This window comes from Melanotaenia boesemani, chromosome 12, assembly GCF_017639745.1.
Source record: "Melanotaenia boesemani isolate fMelBoe1 chromosome 12, fMelBoe1.pri, whole genome shotgun sequence".
Classification (NCBI taxonomy): Eukaryota; Metazoa; Chordata; class Actinopteri; order Atheriniformes; family Melanotaeniidae; genus Melanotaenia; species Melanotaenia boesemani.
In genome coordinates, this window is record NC_055693.1 from 28,294,951 (window position 1) to 28,322,143 (window position 27,193).

The 27,193-nt window shown below is 40.9% G+C and overlaps 1 protein-coding gene across 1 annotated transcript in view; it reads right to left on the reverse strand.

The window, feature by feature from the left end:
* Nucleotides 1–4,396: 4,396 nt before the first annotated feature.
* Nucleotides 4,397–27,193, reverse strand: part of slc39a10 (solute carrier family 39 member 10) — a 34,490-nt gene continuing 11,693 nt past the window's right edge. Inside the window, exons 2-10 of the mRNA XM_042002073.1 lie at nt 19,447–20,559; nt 19,038–19,215; nt 14,281–14,456; nt 10,797–10,961; nt 10,560–10,668; nt 10,173–10,487; nt 7,164–7,244; nt 5,478–5,668; nt 4,397–5,403 (exon numbers count right to left, since the gene is read on the reverse strand). Coding sequence (XP_041858007.1) covers nt 5,251–5,403; nt 5,478–5,668; nt 7,164–7,244; nt 10,173–10,487; nt 10,560–10,668; nt 10,797–10,961; nt 14,281–14,456; nt 19,038–19,215; nt 19,447–20,538 — 2,460 coding nt within the window. The 5' untranslated portion in view covers nt 20,539–20,559 and the 3' untranslated portion in view covers nt 4,397–5,250. The remainder of the gene's footprint in view (nt 5,404–5,477; nt 5,669–7,163; nt 7,245–10,172; nt 10,488–10,559; nt 10,669–10,796; nt 10,962–14,280; nt 14,457–19,037; nt 19,216–19,446; nt 20,560–27,193) is intronic.

The window sequence follows — 27,193 nt, forward strand, 5'->3', positions numbered from 1 at the left end:
AAATCTGGTGCCATATGCAGAAATAAAACTACTTTTAAAGGAATTTGGCTCACACCACATTACATTTATTTAAGAGCAGTTTAAATCTCTAACATACAGGCTAAAGCAGATGTGTCGTTTTCCTGTAGCTCTGATGATAATCCACATTTTAGCCTCTCATTCTTATTTTCTTTCAGGATGTTTTGCTCTGATCTTTGTTATAGTTTCTTTTACTTTTTTCCCATTCAGCTTTTTATTTTTTATTATGATCCAGATTTGAAATCTTAAATTGAAACAGGTTTAATTTTTTTTTCCTTTACTGTTGACCATCCCAGTTTTACATATCTGTAAATCTGGGCTTCTGCTCTCCTGTTGCTGCTCAGTCACGGTGCAAACAGTGCTTTATATGCAAAAGACTAATAACGGCTGCGTCCACATCCAATCATAATGAAAATCAGGGGTGGAAATCAGGCCTGTTCATATGCTTATATTTTCTCAATAATTGAGATTTAAAAAGAGAACCACAGTCCCCACAGCTTCACACATCTGGTGAAAAGAATGTTTATGCACTTTGCTGCTATTTGTACACAAGCACAGTTTTCATCATAAAAATACAGTTATATGCATTTGTGCCCCTGGAGTTACTAATTTGACTTTCAAGCTCCCATTTTCTTTTTTTTTTCTCCACTGTTCCTGCGCCGTTTCACATGAATGCCTTCGAGGGAAGACAATGAGCACCGTTGTCCTCATATTTAAACATTAAGCTCCAGTATAAACAAGTTAAGACTGGAAATGTGTGATTTTAATTGCACATTTGAGAACGAAACTTATATTTTTTAACTGAAAGGAGGAAGGTTTACAGTTTATCTCATAGCTTTGGGATTTGACACCTGTGTGGGCACTAATGTGGTTTATTGTTGGGGTATTGAATTTGTATTGTACAGCAAAAACACTGCAGGCAACTAATCAAAAAGCTCTTGTTGCATAATCCTGTATATTCTTACATAAGGCTTGAGGGGAGGAGGATTATTGATTTTTGCTTCTGTAAATCTCTGGTTGCCAGAACACTGGGCAGATTCTTTAAAATGGGATAGACTCCATCATTGGTGGGTTAACGAAAGGCCCTTCTGCATTAGATTTTCCAATTTTTTTCTAAATAGACTGCAGTATTGTGAGAAAGAGAACAGCCATTTAACTGTAGTTGCTGCTTCACCCATGAGGATGCTCAGCTCCTCGTTCTTTGGACTCGACTCCAGCACTATTCATTCTGCCTGCAGGACGCTCTTCCTTCGCTTCCTATCCTTTTATTAATTAACACAGCTTGATGTCGTATATGAAAGCAGGCTGACAGAGATGGAAAGCAGAGGCTGAGAGCGACTGATCAAGTTTTCCTTCAGTTTTTTTTCTTGTCCCCCCGCCTTCTGTTCTCTCTTCTCCACAATCTGTTCAGAATCCATGAATAATGCACAACACTGACTTTTTTAATATTCAGACAATTCAGGGCAAGTTATTAACAGAATCAGTTTTTGACAAGAGCGGAACTTAATTAAAAATGTGTTTATTTGTGTGGGGTGAAATAAAAAAATAAAAAAAGGGAAAAACCACAAATACAACAGAGGCAGGCTTTGAAATGCAAATATCTGCTGAGACGCCGCTATGGAACCAGATGAGAACTTCTCCAGCTTTTTGTGCTCATGTTTTTTTTTTTCCCCCCCCTTTTGAGTGGCCCAGTTTATCCCTTTTGCATAACCAAGACTGCTTAATAGCTCGAGGGGCCTCTTCCTTGTTAATGCTATTGTTTCAGAAGTTTGTCCCCAAAGTTCCAATTTGTAAGTCTTTTGATAACAAAGAGATCCAGGTTAGCTTCCACAGCTTCATGCAGTGATCTCTGCATCCTGACCCTTGAACCATTTATCCTGCAGCTGAAGCATGCTCAATCCCTCCACCAGCCAAAAATGTATGAAAAGAAAAGAAAAAAAAGCATGAAAGTGATGCCCTGCTTTGTTTCTCTGGCAGGACATTCCTCTAAGGATGAGACGAGCGAGCAGTGAGGCCCCCTTTCCACCACCGGACACTCCACCAATAATCATCACCATGACGCTCAACTCCGACATCCCAGTTGAGCACTGGATCAGAAGAGGAGTCGCTCTGCTCTGCCAGCTCTGCTTTTAGTTCCTGCTCGGTTTACAGCTCTGACATGTCATTAAATAGAGTCCAAGACGCCTGCACGCATGCAGACTTCTCTGGTCTTTCTGGCACCTACGGGAATGCAACGCAGGTAGATGATACAGATAATTTCATGATACAGCAAACCGCAGTATGACAGTTCTAACGCAGTAACTCAGCTGTGCTTTCTATATTTGGTTTGTAAATGGTGCTTTGTTATTTACAGAAACATAGAAAAGTTTAGCTTGATCAAAACTTCTGTTTTGCAAAGCTAAGCAAGTCGAAAATGGCCTAATTTCCAAAAGGCATAAATATAAAGCATTTCTCTTGTTTCAAAAAGAAATAGGATCAAAGCAAAAAATTTGGTCTGCTACATGGTCAGTAACAACCTAAATATTGCAGCTTATAAATGCTTTATGTATCTGGCTACGAGTCTTTTTAGTTCTTGATTTGGGGAATTTTCACTTGAAGCCTCTAGTTGCGGGAGGATGGCTGTCTTGCTTCCTGGCTGCTCTCAGGTCAGACTGTCATGTTCAGGTCATGAAGCTGCAAAAACTGAGGCATAACTTTTACTTTATACCACCAGCGGTAGGCATGCGAGATTCTCAGATGTTGGATCAGCTTCTCTTGTGTTACGGTCCATCTCAGAGCACACGTTCTGAATCAAACATCTCCAGGACATTTCAGGACTGCTGCATGGATTAAAGCAGCTTTGGAGATTTTTTTAACTTTTCAGTTTGACTTTTGTTTGTGTTAACTTAACTTATAAACCAGCTACTGTCCAACCATCTTCGTTGTAAACATCACTGTTTGGCAGCTTCTTGGAGGACGAGGTTTTAATCTTTTTCATGGTTCTCTTTTCTTCCACTATGAATGGAACTAAAATATGCAGACATAACATTTCATCTTTAACGTCCTGCCACACAGACACCAGTTCATCTTCTAATCTCAGTAAAATAAGTGTAGAACTCAAACCTCTACATGTTGCCATCTTTAGGAAGCAGCAGTGTGCTGTGCTGATGTCGGTTTACAGCTGCTGTCATCTTATTATAACAAAATCAGAATTAGAAGTCCAGAATCTTTTTATCGTTTATTTTCCTTTTGCAATGGGGGGAATGCACAGACAGGCAGAGATGCCACATTTTGCATTTTACTGAACAAATACACATCTAACAAAGCAACAATGATCATGGGCTTCCTGTTTTTATCAAGCAGTGAGGAACTTTTTCTCTTCGGGGCATTATATTTAATCTTCAACAAACCAAAAGCAACATGAATATTGTTAATAACACTGAGTCAAAGTGAACTCATAAATCAAAAAGACATTGATAGATTTGATTTTTAAAAAGAAAAGACATTCAGCTCCTGCAGCAGTGTCGTCTGACATGAAATGATAAAATGCCTGTAAAAAGACAACACAAAGACATGGGTCATGTGCATCGTAGCATTTAGATAACAAAAACAGGCTAATAACACCAGTCACACTTTATCCCAAGGAATTGCCCATGATCCTCACAGTGTCGTTCAAAAGGTAACAAAGGTTTTCAACATTTCAACTTTGCAGAGGAAGGAAAAAATTTTACACTGAACACAATGTCAGTCGCTTCTTTCATGCTTCATGCATGACTCAGTCCCATCAATGGCACCAGTTCAATGAGACCGACGATGATTTACAGCCAGTTAAGACACAGATGATGGATGTCACACAGTGACAGGATTAATGAAGTCACACACATACCTGTGTGTATGCTCCAGTGGCTGAAGCTACATAATGTAGCTTAGCATGTGGAATGTCGGGGGGGGGGGTCAAACACCAGCCACTGAAAATCCTCTCTGGTCACTTTGGGCTCAGTGACTAATATTAACTCCCAGAAACAAAGGAATGTTTCTAAAATACAAAATAATGCTGAGAGATAATCTTTGTGCTATTATCTGACAACCTGCAGATGGAAGTTTAAACGTTTCAGACTGTCAGGAAGTCACTTTAATCTTTAATCGTTGTACTTTTAACTGTTAGCATTAGCTAAAATCTGCATGGATGAGACAACGGAACCTCCCGCTCGACGGTTCGATCCAGGCACCCTAAATGACTAGTTACCTACAGCACTTTAGTTTATCTGCATTCACAGTATAGAGCTGTTAATTCTCACAAAGAAAAACAACAGAAGCTTCACATGAATATTTCACTACAGATTGTCAAAAACACGACAAAAACTTGGTCAGACATTAATGATATGTAATTTCTTTTTTAAAAAAAAACAAACACTGAAAAACACTGATATCTAAACACGAATTTACAAAGGCTTTGGCAGCTATGTTAACATCAGCTCTTAGCATCTAATTTTTCCCAAGACATATAGAAATAGGCAACAAAACAAACAAAAAGAAACTCCCAGGTACGGTTAGGGCAACTCATTTCTACTTTGAGACTGCAGCTCAGAAGCTGTCGTCTCTGTGCAAGTGAAGCAACACAAGCTAAAGGTTTTCTTCTGGGTAATAGCTGCTAGCTAAATTGAGCTGTGCGTCTCTTTGAGGACAACGTGAGGGTCTGCGGTGCAGCTGTGGAGCTGCTCCAGTGGCCGGGCCTTGGCACAGAGGTGTTTGATACGCAGCGTGATGACATCAAAAGGTGATGATGGATGGCAGGTGGAACACACATAACAGATGTGAGAGGCATGGATGACAGGACACAGCACAGAGAGAAGAGGGACGACACGACAACAGCACACCAACGACAGGCGGTGATGGATAGGCGGTGAGCTGCTGGGCCATGACAGCTGCTTCTTTGCAGGAACATGCACCCTGTACCTCCTTACTGTCTGCAGCTCGAGTGGCTCGTTTACAGGTTGGGAGCAGGGGGTGAATCCTGTTTGCGTTTTTTTTTATGCTTCACGGGAGCAGAGAATTTGTGGTGGGGGAGCTTCACTAAGCAGAGTCACAGATATGCAGAAGTCACCGCTGCATGTTTGGAATGGGGGCACAAGCCATGAGAGAGACTCACGTTGCATGCAGGACGGGGCCGTTACATTGCAAACAAAACATGTTAAGGCCAAGAAGAACAATACTGATGCATCCAGCTCTCCCCTTCACCTCCTCTCTCCTTGGTTAAAAGCCAAAATCAAAAACAATGCGGTCTTCAAAGATGGCAATTAGCAACATGATACTGAACCCGGTCAGCATGCCCAGGTTCTGCAGGATAAAGTGTCCTACGTGGCAGCGCTTGTGCTCTTCACTGTCCCCATGAAGCATCTCTGGCAGCTGTGAGACACAATGCAACCGGGGGTCAGAATCAGAGACGCTTTCAGAGACGGTAAAACACTGCTCTAACTTACCATATCCACCAGAGCCACATAAAGAAACATGCCGGCCGTGATGGCGAAGATCCAGTTGGTAACGTTGTGCGTGTACTGGCCGACAGCTGTGCCAATCAGCATGCCGACGTAGGCCATGAGGGCGGACAGCAGATTGTAGACAATGGCCTGTTTCACTGTCATCCCGGCTTTTAGCAACACGGCAAAGTCACCTGTCAGGAAGAGGACACTCATTTAAACACCATTACTCCAAAATCCAACCTGAAGTTCACTCTGCTGTATATAAATTTCTCTGTGAAAAGCACAGATATGTCACAATGTTCTTTATTATTGTCTTCAGTCTATTCTGACTTGCTCTAAACAATCTCCCTCCAAATATCCGCCACCCTTATCTGTCTTCACGTAGGTTAAAAACAGAGCTGCACTCTCCAAGAAATGTATCTTAACTCCCTTGTGAAATGCCTATGATTACACATGCATGCTGTAGCCTCTCTACCCTCTTCAATCATTGCCGGGCCAAATGCGGGGAGCGGCCCAAGTCTCAGCGGAAACGCCCTGGATTTGGAGAAGGAGATGAATACTAAGAAGAGGGGTGGCCTACATTTCCTGCACCGTGTAACAAGCGGCCTCTTTTCCTTGCTAATTACCACAATGAATATATTACCACTCTGCTCTCATCCATCAATCAGCAGTGACGAAAAGAGTGAAGTCTGCACACACCTCACTTCAGTGGCATTTCCCCCTCTTCAACTTGCTTCCCTATTTCCTGCCTCCCTGGTTCCAATCCGTCAGACACTCAGACACGCCTGTCGCCGCCTCATCTACCGCAATTAACACACCCATCATTGCCAATTAGCTTCACTCTGGGTGGTTAAAGAACCCTCAAATCATCATATTTTTCCACCCAGATGCCAGTCGGGGGATGGCTTTTGTGTTCAGGAGGAGCTGAGAGGCGCTCTGCTGGGTTTGTCTGACAAGTGGCCTGACGAGGTGAGAGCGTGGCGGCAAGTGCTGCTGAAGCACGAGTGCAGAATCAACGGAAATTGCACACAGATGAAGACATGGAGCCCGAGGATCTTCAGATGTACTTTGAGATGAGACTTCGGTGCTGCAGTTAGCCATCTGGAAACTCAACTACAGCTGAGTGAATCAAAGCTTCTCAGTCTTGTTCTATAAAGCTGCTATTACCGACACAGCTGGATGAAATAAAACATCTTTCATCTCCTCTCATCACATATTTCCTTATTTTTCTCCTGAAGACAGCAGTAAGAGGGCAAGATCTGGTTGATCAACACAAGGGGGAGCAGCCGGATTATAACACAGTGCCTCACACACGACTCTTTTCATCAAGCACATGTGACACACTCTAAACACCTTTTTCTCTCACTATAAACCACAGACAGCGACAGCCTGGTGGAGCAAATAAAAACACGTCTGAATCAAAAACGTCCTCGGAGGGAAGACAAATAAAAACACCAGCAGCTCTTCAGTCTTCTCGTCTGACTGAACTGTGTGAACCAGGAGTGGCCCTCATCCTCGCTCAGAGATGCATGTTAGACATCTGAGTAGTGAAAAGCATTCATACTGATTTACACACTGAATGTTACCATGTGAACAAACAGAAAAGTCGTCACTAAACAGCTTTTAGCTTGACTTTAACAGAAGAGGAGTTTTTTTTATTATTCTCTACCATCTTGTTCCACTTACCAAGTTCATGAGGTAATTCATGGCAGAAAACAGCCACTGATGTACTGATGCCACCTGTCAGGTTCGCACTGAACGCTGCACCTGCAGAGAAAAGAAGAGTTTCCAGAGTTGGAAAGAAACAAAGAACCTAACGACCCAGATGATGATGATGATAATAATAATAATAATAGTAAAATTTGAATCTTGCAGTAAAATCCACCAGGATGGGAAACATCTTACCTTTCAGCAACAGCAGTCATTTCTACACTCTGGTTTATGTACAGACCTATTTATACAATAACCATAAATACTTATTTAGTTACATCTGGAAAGAAACAGGCTAGTTAGTTCTAGTTTTAAAGCTAAGCTAGGCTAACTGGCTACCTAGCTTTATATTTACGGTAGAAACATGAAGTTGACATCAATCTAAATAACCTTTTCTAAGCAGTGAGCAGCTGTAAGTTTTGCAGGACAAAATTTGATGGTAGTAAATGGTGTCATGATATCTGAACCTTTACGAACTATGAAATGCATCGCAACCTCAGTTATTTCTCTGAATTATATTTAAATTGTGTAGTAATGTAATTTGGATCTCAACATTTTGTTTTGCAATGCTCTAAATTAAAAGCAAAACATAAACCCTCAACAAAAGCTGAATAAATGTCCTCGCTGGACAGTTTGCTTTTAATAAAACTAAGAAAAATCGTAGCTTTTTAAAGGTCTGGAATGAGTTCTGAGTAAAACTTCTGCCACAGCTTAATGTGACAGGGTTTAATCTCCAGTTAAATATCTGGTTATTTTTTACACAAAGAAGGAAAAAAGCAGACGATGTTATAAAATAACTAAGAGAGGTAATATTTAAAATCATTTACTTTACTTGAACTATAAAGTAAACAATACTGCATGACACTTTCCAAAGTGTCCCATGTATAAACATGGAGGTTTTCTGATCCAGGAAGCAGCTGCTGGGTTTTTATTTCAGATAATCAACTTTCTTTTTTACTTATTAAATTTATGTGGCTTACCTTTTCATCGCAATGATGAAAAAGTGCATCGCAATGTGTTAAATCCTCAATTTTCTTTATCGCTGCACATTGCTATTTTATATCAGTTAATTCAAGCCGTCAGATATATTGACAAACGTAAACATGTAAACAATTATGTTATTTTCAACTTCATTTATTGAACTTTTTTTTCCATTGCATCAAGCAGCATTACTATACTGTTTCCCTGTTTTCAAAAATGGTTAAGCAGCCCTCTAGTCGCGAGATTTCTTACAGTAAAGCTGTGTGTTTTGTCCCTTCAGTCTTTTTGTAGTCAGGTCACACAAAATATGGAAGATGTTTTTCATATTTTATGGTCAAAGAACATTTGCCTGTAAGCGGTCTCTTCAGTTTGTAACTTGACACAGAGAATATTGTTGCGGTAATTTGTTGATAGACAAAGTTGTTTAAATCCCTTTGGTCCGTTTGTGCATGCTAACCTCTAGCTTGCCAATGGTATTTTACATAGACATTAGCCTTAAGCTAACTTAGTGGTTTTTATCTATTTTCATGTGTAAAGTTATGTGATTTCACTAAGACATTGAATGTATTGCCAGTGAGATACTGATCTATTTTCTGTATGCTTGTTAGTTTTACAATTTTCCCAAGTGAAGGTAGGGCTGCACAATTAATCGGATTTTGATCGTGATCACGATTTTGGTGGCCACAATTAAATGAACCTGATCGTCAACAATATTTATATTCAAAATGCGGCTCTGCTGCATGCATCTCTGATCACACACATTTTCAACCAGTAGTCTGCCAACCATCAGGGGGCAAATGCAAGGCCAAGGCTTCGTTAAGCTGCCTAAAGAACAAGGGTGCACCCCTTTTACAGTCGGCAGCTAGTTGTGTTGCCAACTTAGCGACAAATATTTAGAGAGTTTTCAATCGCCTCTAGCGACCTATTTTCAAAAGAGCGACTAGTGACAAATCTAGCAACTTTTTCTGGTGATATTGGAGACTTTTGGAGACTGACATGAAAGAGCGTATAGTTTACTCTTCAATGAGGACTGGGTGCTGCACCGACCCCTTCCCCGTCCAAAGCACACAGAAGAGGCTTCTTCATGCGGCAGAGCTGCATTCAGAGCAGGAGATGATCGTCTCTGTTTCATGACCAAGCTGAAAATGAAACGTACATAACTGCTGCTGGCTGTTCCTGCACTGGCTTACCGTCAGATATTAATGTTTATTAATGAAGTGTGTGGACATAAATATTTAAAAAGTTAAGTGTTGTGACATGTTGCACTTAATAAAATTAAACTTAAAAAACATATTGACTGAAGAATTTAATTTTATTATTTTTTGCTGTTCTAAACATTTTTATGTTGTCTTTTCTTTTTTTCTTTATACTAGTGATGGGATGTTCAGCTCTTTTGGCTCCTGCTTAGCTCTTAATGTAGCGTCTTTTGTAGCCCCATAATTTACATTAACTTCTCAAAAATTAATGGTAACTGTATTTTTTTTTTTGCATTATTTATAATCTATTCTAATTTAAAGTTTAATTTTTCACTAAAATTGTTGTTTGTATACATAGTTTGTTTATAATTGGTGCAATAAAAGTACATGTTTTTCCAAACACGGTGAATGATCGTGATTAATAATCATGATTGCAATATTGATCAAAATAATCATAATTATTATTTCGGTCATAATTGTGCAGCCCTAAGTGAAGGACACTGATTCAGCCTTGGATCTGCTGAGCTGTTGTCTGCATTGCGATGCATCGTAGAAATGATTAAATTCAACACCCCTAAGCAACACCAGTATCAGTTTTAAAAATTTTATCTCCCATTTTTTCTAGTCTCTGTGCCTGGCAGCGTGGGCATGTCAGGTGTGGTTTAGAAAACTGTGGTAGATGTTAATATGTAAAATAAGCACACGCTTAAGGAGAATTTCATTCCCACATTAACAAAGCATTTTCCCACGAGTGGACTTAGAGCCATGATCCCTGCATGATGTTCTGTAACAGTGTCGATCTGGTTACCAATAGCGAGGCCGTCACTGAAGTTGTGCATGCCGTCTCCCATGATGACCATCCAGGCGATGCTGGCTATACCGGCGTCCTTCATCTCCTGGTCTGAGTGGCAGTTTCCTCCGTGGGAGTGACCGTGTCCGTGCGAATGGCTATGACCGTGAAGCTTGGCTTTACGGCCATTCTCCTTGGTGGGCGACTGCTGGTCTTGCTGGGGGTTTGCTGGTGCCAGCGGCGTCTTGTTAGTGGGGGAGTCGGGTGTCTGGAGCTCTGTGAGCTGGGTGTCGTTGTGTCCACTTTCGCAGCAGACAGCTGTGCTGTCTGGGTCTGGATGAGAGAGGTGCTTCAGCGACAGCTCCAGACAGAAAGCGACTAGTGTGAAGTCTGAACAGCCCTTACCTTCGCTGAGCGGCTTCAGGTGCAGCCACTCTGCATCTGAGCGCCGGTTTAACTTGTGATCTGACAACTTCCTGCCAATATTTCCCTCTTTGCTCATTTTCTTCAAACCCTGGGAGAAATTAGACAATTTTACATCACAAAGAGTCTCAACAAAAACTAAAGTTAAGGAAAACAAATAATCCAGTGTTAGTGAGAAGTACTGGTCCATCATTAACAGCTGGTCCATGCTGATCTAACCTTCTGGTCTTTGTAGTGCTTAAACATGCCAATACAGTGTTCGATGATGAAGAGGAGGTAGATGCCGGCCAGTGCTGTCAGCCCTTTCCACACACCATCAAAAGCTGTTACCAGATCAGTGTCGTGGCTGGTCTTGTGCTGGCTGTGGTCATGCTGCCCTTGAGACTGTAGACAGGAGGAGGAACAGAGGACCGAGGATCAGATGTGACTCGCATATTGATCGGTACAGAGATTCTTCCAAAATGCTGCAAAATGACACTTCTACACAAAACATTTACATGTTCAGTCACACTGTTAATAACAAAGAAAAATGGAAAATGTGTTATTTTGTTTAAATTCTCACAATTTAAAAGCTAATTTCAGGTTTCAATTGTTTTCATATTTTTTATTTTATATGTATTTTTTTATTAAGCACAAACACAAAAATCCAGAAATACCACTGGTACTGAGACCATTACTCTCTGGATGATATTTCTCCTACTTTGTCCTTTCCTGGAAATCAGTCTCTGGGTTGATAACCTTCACAGAATAAATACTGGTGGAAATCTTCAGACTGAGCCGAGTCCTACATCTGTTTTCAGGAGACTTAAACATCAGTATGACAGGCTTTCTTGTAAGTCAGGGTTACAAACTTAAGACGTTTCTGGTCTCCAGGAGATTTAGCTCCGATGGTTTTAAGGTAGGGTAGAAAATCCTGGAAAAATGGTTCAAACAAGCTACATTTAGAAAATACTCAATTCAAAAGTCCAAAGCCCTTTCTTCAGACTTCCCCCTGAAGCCACGCCTCCGAAGCACAGACACACGCAATACTTGTTCACAAGCACTGGTTAGCATTGATACGCTAACCTTCGCTAACGTTTTCCTAATGGGTCATTCACAGGTAAGAAAATACCTGACATCATAACGTCCCTTATGTTTAAGTGGGTACCGTATTTTGATGTACTAAGCTAGCTAAGCTCTGGTTAGTGCTCCAAGCCTCTGAGAGTGCTCAAGTCGTGCATGAAGCGGGGTATGCGCACAGGGGTTGAGGAGGGAGGAACAAATGGCAGTTGAGTTAGATAGACATATCACCAACCAATCTTTTAGATCGGGACGGTTAGAGTGATTGGATGGTGATTTTTCAGTCCTGTCTGTTCCCCAGGTGCCTACATTTATTTATTTTTGTGTTAGAGCATTTAATTAACTAGCTGCAGTTGTAGTGTGAAGGGCATTTTATGCAATATAGTTAAAGAAAATGCACCTGGAAAACATCTCCTACCTTTAGATGTGTAATATGTGACCTGACAAAAACCACCAGGTGGAAGACAGGCGCCGCAGATTGTTGACATGTTAGTGTTTTTATTAATCATTTATAATTAGATGGAGGTCACAATGATGACTCTGAATTCTATTATATGTTTTTCATGTAAAACCAATCAAATGAAATGAAACACAAAAACAACAGTTTTGTATCAGACATCATCATCAGACATATATCAGACGAGTGTGACGAGGAATTTTTGAGCAGAAGCGCATTTGTGAGGTCAGATGCTGATGTTGGACGAGAAGGCCTGGCTCTCAGCCTCCGCTCTAGTTCATCCCAAAGGTGTTCTAGCGGGTTGAGGCCAGGACTGTGCAGGCTAATCATGTGACTGGGAACAACAGCAACTCAGCCACAAAGCAGTAGGCCCTGTAAAATGTTTACATTGTTCCTTACAGGTTTGTTAGGCATGTAGGTTCATCGCAGGTCATGACGTCTGTCTTATCTGTCTGAGGAAAATAATCTGGGTGTTGCTTAGCAGTGGTTGGTCTGTTGTCTCTAAACATAATTCAGGCTGTCTTGAAGTGATCAGGGTCTTTAAATTTTAGCATTTTTGATAAGAGTAGGTTAGATCCTTCTGTGGAATTGATTTAGTTTTTGCAGTGTTTATTTTTTAGATCTTTCCCAACATCCAAAAAACCTGAAAAACTTTTAACCTGAAAAGCTCAGGACAAAATTGTCTAGTTACGAAATTAATCTGTATGGCATTAATTTGGCTTCAAGTACTACAGTGAGGAAGGAGTTATTTTTGACCAGGATTTGTCCTTTGGCTCACATATTAAACAGGTTACTTGAACTGCCTTCTTCCACCTAGATAATATTTAAAAAATTAGGGACATCCTAAATTAGAGACAACTCTGAATGATACAAAAAACTAGTCCATGCTTTCGTTACTTCCAGATTGGATTACTGAAATTCCTTATTCCTTGTTCTGTCCCAAATGTCCAAAATGCTGCAGTGAGGGTTCTGATGAGAACTAGCATAGTCATATTTATCCAGTTTTAGTTTCTCTTCATTGGCTCCCTGTTAAATCTAGGATAGAATTTAAAATCCTTCTCCTGACATATAAAGCTCTCCAGGCTTTATTGCATATCAAAGATCGCATAGTTCCACATATACCCAAGAGAGCAATTCTCTCTCAGACTGCAGGTTTACTTGTGGTTCCTAGAGTCTGAGAGTACTATGGGAGGCGGAGCCTTCGGCTATTAGGCCTCTCTCTTATGGAACCAGCTCCCTGTTTGGGTTCAGGAGGCAGACAGCCTCTCTGCCTTTGAGATCAGGTTTAAAACCTTCTTTTTGATAAGTCTTATAGTTATGGGTGGTCTAGTCATCCCTTAGTTTTGCTGCCATAAGCCTAGGCTGCAGAGGGACATCTCATGATGCACTGAGCACTTCATTTTCTTCTCTCTGCTCCTCATCTTCATCATCATTAATGTATTTCTCTTCTCTCAGCAGGTCTTCCTGGCTAAAAGTTGCAGTAATAGTTGGTCTCTCTTTGCTGTCCTCTGAGCCGGGTTCTGCCGGAGGTTTTTCCTTCCTGTTAAAAGGGAGCTTTTGCTTTCCACTGTCGCCTCATCCACTGCTCAGGACTGGATCAAAGTCAAGGTCAATGCAATCTGTTGGTTTTCCATAACTGGACTATTATTTATTAAGAACTGGCTAAAATTGATTATATGTAAAGTGCCCTGAGATGACGTTGTTGTGAATAACAGCTATACAAATACAAAAACACTACAACATGGTATGTCACTCATGGACGTATAGACGTATAATGGTAATTGGTTAGTGTTAGATATCATTTTGATATTTTATTTTTTATATAAATGCTATGTGGCTTCAAATTTAAATTAAAATTTAAGTGGTATCATCCAGTCTGATTTCAGATAACATTTCTAAAACTGTGTTATATATAATAATGTCCTAATTGATGGAGGTTGACAAATTTCCAAATATTCAGTTTTAATTTATTGTAATCAAACTACAATACATATTTTTTTATTGAATTTATACTCTTTTTATATCTGAAGTGAAGTGTTTCAAACAGCCTGACACCTCCAGACATACACAGGAAAATATAACAGATTATACAATCAACCTAAACTGTGAAGTTGCCAACAAGTGGCAACAGTGGAATTTAACACATCACTAAAGGTGTGTTCTGGAGAAGTGTGTGTGCATACTCACATGAGGCAGTAGGTGAAGGAGAGCGTCACCACTGAGCGTGCCCACAGCCAGCGCCACTAGGAAGGTGAGCAGGAACTTGAAGCAGGATTGTTTGAGAATGGGCACGAGTACGACGCCAAGCAGAGACAGCAGGCTGATGATAGTGATGGACACAAAGCCCCAGAGCCAGACCCACACTGGAGACGGGAACCAAAAGTAAGTTTCTGGAGGACTTTCTAAACTGATATGACAGCAGGTCCACATACAAAAAATTGGAACAGAAAGACTCGTTTTTTTGCTATAGACTACAACCATTTAGGTTTGACATCAAAAGATGAGAAACTTTTCTTCAGAGGCTGTCAATCTAATGTGATGACATATGACGCCTAAAGCAAAAAACATGATGTGACATTTCAGCAGAATTTCACCCTCCTCATTTTTCATACAAGGCCGCAGCCATCAGACACGAGACGTGAAAGGAGTGGAAAAAGCTGCGCGATCATTTAAACTGTCAGACTGGGGTGCATCTCAAAACTCAGCGAAACAGAGGGAAAAGTTTCTTTTCATCCAAAATGTTTAATGTAGGATGAAATTCAATGTCACAGCAAAGCTGGTGCTGCGTGTGATGCAGCCATGCTCGCTGATGCTCTGATGACATTCAGACTCAACAAGGTCTACTACTAAAATGTGTGTGTGTAAAACCTGCCTCTTTCTGGCAACTGACTTCAGGGATGGCACTTCAGGCGAGTTTCACAAAACGGTACTTTTCAGCAATTATCGTTGTGCAAGGTACTGCAAGAGCAGGCAGGACTCTGTGGGTTATTCATGTTATTCACTGACTGAAAAAAAGAGATTTTTCTCTAAATGGTCAACATTTATCAAACTGTAATTGAGTTAAATTTATATAAAGGCCACACAAAGCCAGAGAGGGAAAACTGTTAATAGGTGTAAAACCCCACAGGCACCCAGACTTCTTCTCCCCGTGTAATCCATCCCCGGTGGTGTAGCTTTAGATGACCAGAAACATGTTTCATGTCGACAGACTGGTCTTTAGAGGGACTGAATTAGGCTGCTGTTGTACCATTACCAGCTGCAGTATTAAAAACATCCCAGAAAACTTCTTGTAAGGCGACCAGAATTCCTCCTGAGAGAATTGTTTCAACTAAAGCAACTTGATGCTGAACACGTCTGTCGTTAGCATCTGGAAGATTTGCGGCTCAAAATAACACTCTGTTGGAGTCGACTCGTTTCTTCTGAAGCTATGATAACATGATTTCTAGATGATGTTCGTGTTGTATTTGTTGTTTTTCTGCACTTGGTTTTCCTTTGTTTTGTTACCTGTGATCTGTGTGTTACTAATTTACTTCCCAGATTTTACATTTTGACAGTACAGCAAGAGAGAAATTTGTCACAGCTTCTAGTTTCTTTACTTTAAGTGTGTGACAATGGATTTTTACCATTTCATGTGCAGCACATGCAGGTATATCCATCAACAAAAATCTGTGTTGAGAAACCGATTTTCAACACTTCTTAACTTACCTCATGGCTCTCCTCATCATAGAGCCTCTTTAGTCTTGTAAAGTTTCTCGGTGAGACAGTAAATTCAACAAATTCTAATTTCAGAAGAATCTTTAGCTATCATCTTTGAGATGAGGTCCACTATTTACTCCTCACATCTAACGTCAAATCTCATGTGCTGACAAAGCTAGCCATGGATCACTTATTTGTGGATGGACCTTTGTGGATGGATTCTTGGCTCTCAGATGACTGTCCATAGTCGCAGTAGACGTATGATTTGTTACTTTACCTGTCAGAGGTTGCACTGGGTCTCATTCATCATTTTCTATAATGCTTATTTCAATTCAGGGTCGCAGGATAGCTAGCACCTATCCCAGCAATTAGCAAGCGACAGGCAGGTTACACCCTGGTCACCAACACAGAGAAAAACAACCACTCATGCGCACACGCACTCCTAGAATTTAGAGTGACCAAAAAACCCAAAATGCATGTCTTTGGACCCAGAGACAACTCACGTATACATGAGGAGAGCATGCTTACTCCACACATTAAGGTCGCTGTTCATCCTCCAGTCCAGGCTCGAAGCAGCGACCTTCTCACTGTGAGGCCGTGGTGCTAACTAACACATCACTTTGATTGGCTTTGCTGTTTCGGTCTCTTCGTAGTGCTTCTGTCTGAATGTGTTGGTCAACAAAAGGTAGGATGATATTTTAAGTTATGCGCCTCAGTAACGGCTTCTGTCCACATGACCATCGTACTTTTTCTGTTGTCACTGGTTTCAGCGTCTTCAGCTCCAGTTTGTTCAGAGCATCGTCATGAAGACAACCAGGACAAGTGGATTAATTTTCTCATTATAGTTCAGAAACAGAAAAACTTCTCGTTTCACTGTTACTGCCTAGTTTCCAATCTGCCTTACAAAGCAAGGTTTTACAGCTGGCTGCTTTTTTATTAGTCGCCATCAGGTGGAACGCCGCGCAACCCTGAGAGGTAGCTGCATATCAGCCAGACAGTCCATCACCGCATCACTGCAGGTCCTTCACACTCACGCAGCTCATCTACTTCTCTATCTCATTACCTCTGTGTAGTTGTGGCTCTGTGTGTTTGCAGACGTGGAGGTATGCCGGCGCTTGCAGCAGAGCGATTCAATGTGGCGATACAGGAACAAAAGAGAGGAGAAGGAGACCAACTGGTGTGTGGTTTCTCTCCAATTACGCATCTCCTGTGAGCCATAGCTCAGAAAAATGGCCAACGGTGTCGCTTAGGTTCTCCTAATTGGCACAGTGCAAAAAGAGGGGGAGTGGGAACCGGTGAGAAAGAACAGCACATTTTCTGAGCTCCCCGTGAAGGCCAGCAGGAGGTAGATGAGAGGCAGCTCTGCAGCGTGCAGTGATGGGTACGGTCCAATCTTGGTGCACCGTTTCTGAGAATCTAACGCCTCTAGTTTTCCACTAATGAGGAGCTATCGCTGCCCCTTTGACTTGTTTGTGCTGTCTCCCTCATCATCATTACCATTTTTACGACTGTTGTAAGCGGCGGCACGCTGCTGCCTGAGACGCACATGATGCAGGTTTCTGCAGAGTTTGCGTGTTTGATAATTAAAAGTTAGCTCAATTGAACTTAAGTGGCTGCTGCTTTATTCCCTCCCAACTTTAAAGAGCAAATCTTTTTCAGTTGTGCTGAGTTTCTGTCAGTAAAAGTGCATTTTGTACCTCTGATTCAAATTAAACCAGGTTGTGTAAAACATCTTATGACCCCACACTCACCATGTTGTTCGTTTACAACAACTTTCATCTACTTTCTCCTACTGAGACAATTACAAAGCAGCAATGATACAGAACATGACCACTAAATTACAGCATGATCTGACTGATTATAACATTCATTTTCAATGGCTGAGTTATAGGGTTTGATTTTTTTTTCTCATACAAGCTGATTACAGATGCTAGTTTGATTTGGATGAACATTTTATGACTTTATGAGATTTATTTCTTTCACTTGTAACTCATTAACTTTAATATAGATGATTTTATAATCTGAAGTCTTGTAAATGGTGAAACAATAATGTCCCAGAGCTGACCTCAGCTCAACTTTCAGTCTCTTTTATCTCTGGGTTTTGATTCAGGGCTTAAACTGAAAGATTAAAGGTAATTTTTATAACAAAGCTGTAAGAAGAGTCATTTTATCCCAGACTATAAACAAACCAACATAGAAACCTAATATTTTTATAAGGGAAAATTGTAGTGGAGAGGAATCTTTGGTGAGCTCAAGCGATTCTGATTTAAGCCATTTTTCATATGAAATATTAAAGAAATCTGTATGTAACAAGATTAATCATTTTGCTGTGTATCACCTGCATATCACTGGGGAGGGGTCCGACTGACATTCCCACTCAGACTTAAATATTTGCTGTGTGTCGGTTCCTTAGCTTTCTATTTACCTGCAGCCCCCCGGACTGGACAAAAGAAATGAAACTATATTACATACAAGGATTGTATTTGAGTTCATGAAAAGTGGTGCAGCAGCCCTGCAGAGCTGCATAGTGTCGGCAGCAGAAGGCTGATTAGTTTGGGCAACAATAAATGGGTAGCAGGATTTCCTAAAAACGGCGCTTTACATGGTTTCTTTGCTCTGTTTTCCTTTCCACTGTGAGGTAGTGAAGAGTGTGAGAAGTTTGTGTCTTACACACAGCAGCAGCTAAGTTAAGCAGTTAAGAGCTACTGAAGAATTTTTTCTCCTTGTTTCTTCAGCATCAGACAGTTAACACCAAGTCTGTGTAACATGGCTGAAACACAGTGTCAGAGATGATGTCAAGACGACAATGTCCAATCCTGATTTTGCCCTTTGGCTCTAACCATCCATTTCCAGAGGTAAGATCATTGTTTCCCTATCTTCTCATGGTGTACTTTTTCAGTCCAGTTAATCAATCCCTGAGTAATACTCAATGATAACCCAATCATTAGCCTATTAGAGTTACAGCACACAACAATGATCTCTTGATCAAACAAGCAGGACGTGTTGTAATCAAACTGCGATGAGAGGCTAATGAGTTAAAAGATAAGGTCAGAGTACCTGAGTAGGTCAGGCTCTTCTCACTGTACGTTTAGCAAACTGAGCCTCTGAAGTGTATAATGAGACTATGTTAATAGCAGTTTTTACATATCTGCTGTCCACAGCCTTAATGTGAGATAGACCACACACAGATACGACACTCTCAACATCCCTTTCAGCTAAAATGGACCAGATCGACTCCTGGCTCTTACCAGAACTGACAGGCTCCAGGGCTTCCTGCTCCACCTCCATCTGATGGTAATGGCGGATGCAGACGCGAGTGTCTATCTGGTAGAGCAAGGCGGGACACAGATATGTGAACTGGCTGGGGGAGATGAGCGCGTTGGGGTTCAAGCCGTAGTAGTTGAGGAGCTGAGTGAGGTTTAAACACTAGAAGGAGTAGGAAAGATGGAGGAGGGTAAAAACAAAAGGGAAAAATAATTGAACTGATCAATAAACTGAACAAGCCCATCAGTTTGACATTTTTTACATTTTAGTTGCCAATTCTTCATAAATGCAATAAGATTTTTATTTTATATTAAAAATCTAACCATCCATTTCCAAATATACATATTTATAAAGAGAGCAAACAACTTTTCCTGACATCTAAAGTCGACCTACCTCCTCACGCTGATGTGTCAGTCCACCTGGATGTATGGGGAGAGCAGGTAAAGCAGGTGTGACAGAGCCCCCTAAAGCCTCCCTCTTGTTTTTATGAGGACTACGGTGGCCATGTATGTCATGATGATCGGGACTGTACTCATGTTCATGATTATCAGAAGGGGTTCTGTTCGACCCTCGTTGACCTTTGGCTTTTGGTTTTCTGGGTCTCTTGGGTCGACTCACTGTTGGGGCAGGGGAGGACTGAGGGGCCCGGGACGGCTCTGAATGGGCGGAAGGCAGCTGTTCATGGTCGTTGGGAGTTATGAATGTACCTGTATTTACTAGATGAGCATTATGGTCTTCATGGTCACTGGTGTGATCATTGTGGTCATGATCCTTGTGATCAGCCGGCACCTGAACCTGCTCATGTCTGTGTCCGTCATCATGTGTGTGACCGTGTGCGTCCTGTACATGTCCATGAGGATGTTTATGGTCCCTGTCTTCTGCCTTAGTTTGGTCATGATCATGTCCATGATCGTGGTGTTCAGCAGGTGAAGCAGCAGCTGGACTGGCAGCAGTAGTGTGGCTGCACTGTGTGGGAAGTTGTTCTGTGTGTGGACGGTGGGAGCGTGGTGTGTGGTGAGAATGATCATGCCCGTGATGGTGGCCTTCTTTTGAGGGCGAATGCGAGTGTAGCCCCTCCTGCACATCCAGCAGGTCGAGGTGAGCTACATGGTCATGGCCCAGATCGTCATGTTCGACACCTACCACCTTCACTTCTCCCAGACCCAGGCTGAACAGCAGGTTCTGAAATCCCTGGAAATCTAAGCGGTCCTTCTGACCGTAGCGGCTGAACAGCTGCTGGATGTAGAATTGCTGCTCTTCCTCCAGTGCTTCCTTCTGATGACTCCTGGACTCTGAGGACACAGTGGCGGCTCTCGTGTACGGAGCCTCAGAGATCTGCAGATCGCTGTGGGCGCTGCTGTGGTCACCATGGGAATGTCCACCGTGCTGATGGCCGTGTCCTTCTCCTCGGCAGTGGTTGCACTGATGGAAGAGGAAGGTGAGCACACACAGGAAGCAGAACTTTGTGTGCACGTGGACTCGCATTGTCCCCTCTCTTCTGGTCCCCTGCAAAAACAGAATTTTAATGATTTTTTTTTTACATTAAAAAGCAGCAAATGGAGCTAAACAATCCCATCATTTAACTTTTTCTTGTCGAGAGCCCCCTGTACATGAGGCAGCACGAGACAGAAGTTAAAGAGTCAGGGGGGACGGGGGGGAGGGGGATAATTTTTAGGTAATTCAGTTTTGATGTGTAAAGGCTTATTTTGTTTTTAATATGCATGAATTGAATTGTGCTTAAATTTTTTTTAAATCTTGTAAAGCACTTTGTATTGCCAATTTTGCGACTAAAATGTGAGACAGTGCGAGTGAATTTTTCATCTACTCGCCCAATTGTGACCAATACATTTGCCGGTCTTTTTCTTGTAGTAGTTATAATTGAATTAATTTTGTCACTAACAAACTTCTGCTCCCCTCTTCAGCCCAGTAGTTCACAGTAATGCACAAACTAGCTGCTGGTTTGCCGACTCAAACTAGCTCAATACGAGAAAAGGAGACGGACACCAACGAAGAAGACGACAGCCAATGTGCGTGTGAGCGGGGGACAAACGACCACTGTGATTGGCTTATGTGTGGAAAGAGGCGGGTCTTGCGGGAATTTATTATTCCTCAGTGTTGCCAACTTTGCAACTTTGTCGCTTTATTTAGCGAGTTTTCAGACCCCTCTAGCGTTTTTTTTTTGTTTTTTTTTTAAGTGACTAGCGACAAATCAAATGAAGCGTACAAAGCTGCTGCTGGAGGATTTTTTCCCACGACATCCCTCTTTATGGCAGCATCCATTACAACTATATGTACCAGGCTGATTATGCTAATTAGCGACTTCTAGTGACTTTTAGGACATCCAATAGCTCCTTTTCTTACTGAGGAGTGGGAACAGTGGCTGGAGAGGAGCATCAGTCCCTGAAGCTGTTTATTGTCAGGAACTACATGGAGCAGTCATACCATGCCCTGTGGGGGATGATGGTGATGATTCTGCTTCGACTACAAAGTGAAAATCAAATCAAATCATCAAATCTAATTTAATTTGATTTGACAAGTTCTATATCTACTTGTTTTGTAGTGGTGTTGTAAGTAAGATGTTTTTCTTTTTTTTTATGTTATGTCAACAGCTGCACAAAAAAAAATGTGAATTGTAAACATTGTAATTTCTGAATTTATTGTTCAAGTATTTATCACTAATACACAATTAGAGGAAATGTGAATGTTTGCTATGCAAGGTGATTTCAGTGTGCGCCCCTAAATCTTCTGCTCTCGCTGCTAAAAATTTCCGTTAGGAGCCACTGTGCTCCTCGTAAAAATGTTAGTCTGGAGCCCAGAGAAGGGCTTTATAAATAAAGTTTGACTGGATTTGATGTGTGCAATAAAAAAGATGTTTGCACACACTAGGAAGCAGCAGTCCTAACATGAAGCTTACCAAATGAAATACAGTTAAAACCACTAGCAATTAAATTGGCACGTAGCAAAAGCACGAGAACAGCACTGTCCATTTTAGAACTTTTGCTCATTTCTCCACAAGCAAACCACAATAACAAGTGTCATATGAAAGCTGAGACTCTGCTGATTACAAAGATGTCTGTCTGATCACTATGAGACAAAAACTCTGCAAGCTAGCAGCCAAAATCCTAAATCATGTCGTACTTTTGGTGTTTGTGGCAAGTTTTATTCCAGCTCTAAAAAACTTTGCTAATGCATTCATCTTTGACTCTGCCTGTGTTTGAAATTAATCATGAAGGTCCTGCTAGTTTCCATGGCGACAAAGGTTGTTTTATAGCATTTACTCTTCCTATCATAGACTATCTTGGGTTTCATTTCTTTCTGGATCCTCATGGTGTTTCTAAGGTGAATTTGGGACCTATCCCTGGATTCTCCTGACTCCTCCATTGATAGAGGTGTCCATCAGTATCGGTCGATAACTTCCTGAGATAATTACATGCGTAAAACATGTGCAAAACGTCTAGATGAATTGAGCTGCCATCCTTTGCCTTTCACTGAAATAATGTCCTTTTCTTTTAGGAGATAACCATTTACATTTTCTACTTTGTTCCAGGTGAATTTACTGTGATACAGTAACACATATCTTTATTCTAATACTACTAAAAAATCTTACAAGATTCAAATGTTTGTGGAGACCAAAATTTAGACATAGTACTTGCAGTTTGTTCCTAACTCCTTTTATTTGGAGCATGTCATTTTAGATGGAAGCCAGAAAAATAAGCCTTTTGATGAAGAGGTTAAATCCAGCTGGGTTTGTCTCATTGATGGCTTTGGTCCTACAGAGGCCGATAGGAGCATCCAAACATCATGACACGTCGATGTACAGCACATTAAAAAGATTTAGAATAACTGAAATATCATTTTAAGAAATTAACCAGAGAATCAGGGTAACAAGCCCGCAGACAAACACAACAATCAAAGCTGCTGCACCTTTATCTGAGAAGAGTGAATCGAGGCTTTCTGGCGCACAAGAAGCTCTCGACTGAGGATTGAGTAACAAATTGCTTGTTTTCTCCCACTTAAAAAAGCCTGAAGCAGCAATATCATTCCAGTCAAATGATCCTCACACGGCCTCTTGTGAAGCCTGTGGGCGGTGAAGGGTGGGAGTAGAGGGAAATAAAGAGAGGTCAGATGAGAAATAGTGGAGGATAATGGTATGATGGCGTACAGCACACACCAGAGAAATGCGTGTCCACACTAACACAAACACACACATGGGCTTCTGGCTGTCTGCTGCCCGCAAAGTTTATGCTGGATTTGCAGCTTGCACAACGGTAAAGAATTGAGCAGTTTTGTGCAGATTATAGACAGAAACAAAGATGACAGATCTTCCTCAAAGCTGTCATGACTAATAACAACAGATCAGTAAAAACATCGAAACACAACTGCATTGATTTCTAACTGAATGCTCACAAGACAGCAAAACAAAGTCTTGGAGGAGGGAAGAGAAAAATAAGCCATATAAATATTAGAGCACAAGAACCGCACAAGATAAAAAAAACAAAAAACACCATGATTCACACATCGAACAAGTTCTTTACCCAAGAAAATAAGGGACAGAAATCAGCCACAACATCCAAACCAATTTCTTAACCCATAACACCTTAATAGTTATATACATACAAAATAAATACAGTAAAAATTAGGGAGAAAAGACTGGAATAAAATAAAATAAAATATTAAATAAATTAATAACAATAAATAATATAAAAATAAAAACTGTAAAAAAGACAAATAAAATAAAAATACAACTGAATATTGATTAAAAAATAATAATAACATAAAACATAAATAAAAGTAAACAAATAAATTGATTTAGAAAATAAATAAAAAAAACGTGGCTGGTTAACAGATTAATATTTCTAAGTCTCATTCCTGCCGTGAGGACCGGGCACAGGACTACACTGTCTGGGACGTTGTGTTGTCCTCTGGAGGTCCGTGGACAGGACTTAGACCAGCGTGGCCTGCAGATGCTCCATCACATCTTTCTGCTTTTGAGTTTGTGATGTATCAGAGTCTACAGTCCAGCTTCTACAATGAGGAGGGAGACTATCCTCTGCAACAGTACAACGTGCCACTTGGACAAATATCAGGACTCCTGGATTCCCAGCTAACGATTGCTCTATATTATATCTGTACATACCCTCTGCACATCAAACAAATAGTGGTTTACGAAGGAAAAAGCTTGAGGAAAAGTCCATCAAACTGAGAACAAAGCCCTTGTTTATTGATTAAAGCCTTAATCATTGTTCACACGACATCAACACCTTATCAGCCGATGACTATAAACTCATAATGAAGCTCCCTCTCACCAGACAAGACCAACTATTTCTATACAAGCAGTTGATGCTTTGAAGGACTTAGAAATGAAATTAGACGAAATAAAAAGACTTTACAAGCAACAACAAACCCAACTTATTCACATTCGGCATTAAAGATGATGACTACTAAAAATCATTAAAAAAACAACAGACGGGCTATTGAACACCAACTTCATTTAAACTTATAATTACTACAAGCAAAACTACTCACCTTAATCTAGTTTTTCTTGGATGAGTTGTGCGTGAAATTCAGTCTGGCTAATAAGACTATGATGGCAGTCTGAGCGAGGCTGCAGACTAAGTATGGTTACAAACCTGCTTCAGTGCTGCAGACAAGACAGTGTTTATAAACATGAGATGGCAGCGACCTATGAACCTAACAGCAGATAGGCTGGAGTGCAAACTAGTACTTCATTTTAAGAGCACACCCTCGAAGGAGCACGGCCTGTAGCACTTCCTGATAAGAGTCTTTGTTGTTCTTGGCATTTAAGGAAAACAAGAGAACCTCAGTCTAATTGTGAGTTAAACAAACCGATGTGAAAAGTAAGCACTGAAAATCTATTTTAAGGACGTTTGTCTACTTAAATGAAACTGAATATGAAGCAACTTTTTGCTTACATTTAAAGCTTAATGGTGAAATAATTGAAACAATGGATTTCCCCCGAGTTGTTTGAGATTTAATCACAACTGCTTTGTTATGCAGTGAAATGCAATAAAGGAGATGTTTAAAAAGTCCTCTGCCTCTTACATCTCAGAAAAATACTGGAAAGAGAAATTCAGACTTGAATGAAAAAGTTTAAGGTCGGAAAGCTGTGGTTGACAACTGATTCCCATACATCTGACAGCACTGTTTGGAAAACCACATCAAGACATCAGAAATCATATCACTTCCTGTAAACCTAAAAGTGTACTCAAAAGCCTCCCAAAGTAACACTGCAAACGACTCCTGCATTCATCCTGAGTTTTGCTTCTGCTACCTTACATACATCAGTGTGACCGGCAGGGAGGATAATACTCTCCTGAATGTTTAGATTTTTATGTAGGTCCTGGTTATGATCAATTAATGAACAGATAAAAATCTCATGTTATATTATACAGATATGTGATCCTAAATCAGCACAGCAAGCTTCTCCTCAACACACAAAGCTCCTAGTCAACCATAAAAAGGTATTTATTAATTAGAAGAGTGTATTAATACACCATAAATACACAATAGTTGTTTTAAAATCTCTGGCTCATAAATATAATCCACTAGATGCCGTATCAGCGTTCGAAATTTAAGAATTGCTTACAATTCTGATAATTTCACAGAATCCTAAACACACAGAATTTATAACGTGGGAGTTTTCCAGTAATCTCATTTATTAAGTTCATGATGTTATATCAGCTGACACAGGCAGCAGCCCGAAACGGTGAGAAAGACCTGACTTCTTGCCTGCAGAGCAGCTTTCTCCTGCAGATGAACTTGAAGGGATCATCAGACCGGCACGCGGGCCATGTTGTAGTTTTGGTACTGATGGGAGGTAATGATCTGTCAGGAGATGAGACGCATGACACCTGCTGCATCGTCTGCAGCTCAGGTTGGTGGAGAATGGGGATCTTAGCTCTGTGTTTCTCAGTCCAGGTCCTCAGGACCCACTGCCCAGCATGTCTTAAATGTGTTCCTACTCAAACAAACCTGACTCAGAATAATGAGCTTCCTCAATAAGTTCTTTGCAAGCCTGTTAATTAAAGATCCATTATATTCAGATGTGTTAAAGTAGGGTGACTTCTAAACCAGGGCTGTCCAGCTCCGGTTCTCGAGGGTCACAATTCTGCAGGTTTTCGATGTGTCCCTGCTCCAAAACCACCTGACTCAAATTAATGAGTCATTGTGCAAAACTTAATAGGCAGTTGGATCTGTTTAATTGGAGTCAGGTGTGTTGAAGCAGGAAACATTGAAAACCTGCAGGACAGCAGCCCTCGAGGACCGACTTTGGACACCCCTGCTCTAAAACATGCAGGGCAGTGGGTCCCAAGTGCCTGGACTGAGAAACACTGATGTAGACTTGAGACTCGACTTGGACTCACAATCAAAAGACTTGAGACTTGACTCAAACTTGCAATTTTAGACTCGATAACAGTCTTATTTTTTTCATGATCTACGTGGTCTTCTGTTTTTCTTTACTATATAAACGTACATTTTGCTGCTTCTTCTTGCAGGTGTACATCCTGTCTGGTATTTGGATATTGACTTTGTGGTGTGTTCAAGTACCGTTTTGTTTGTTCAGATGCTGGCAATGCAAGGAGACCCAGCAGGGGGTCTCTGGTCGGTGCAGCTTCTTCACATCAGTTTGGTGCATAAGAGGCATAAAAAACAAGGCAAGCTAGGGTGATTACATCACTGCAGAAAGTTCAAAGAAAGCCTCAAGTTTGAAGAGAGCAACAACATGTGATCTGAGCTAAGAAGAAGACAGAATGAAGACATGTAGCTCAGATCACATGTCAGGATCCCCACAATGTTTGAACCCCCTGCTATTTGTATGAAGAACACACAAAACTCGGCTCATCCCGTGTAAAGAAGCAGCAATAAAAACACCTAATGCACAGAAACCACTGTCAGCTTTAAGAAGAAACAGAGGAGCCTTTACAACTACCACGCTGACATTATTAAAGATGAAACTTTAACAAAAAACTGAACTTATTTTGTTAATCTAAAACTTTTCCTGGACACTGACCCCTTAAAATGTTTTCCAGCATGATTTCCAATTTGTTAATGACAAAAGAAACACTGTAAATTGTCTGAAGAAAGGAAAAAAAAAGTTTTTGACCTCTAAGCTGCTTCA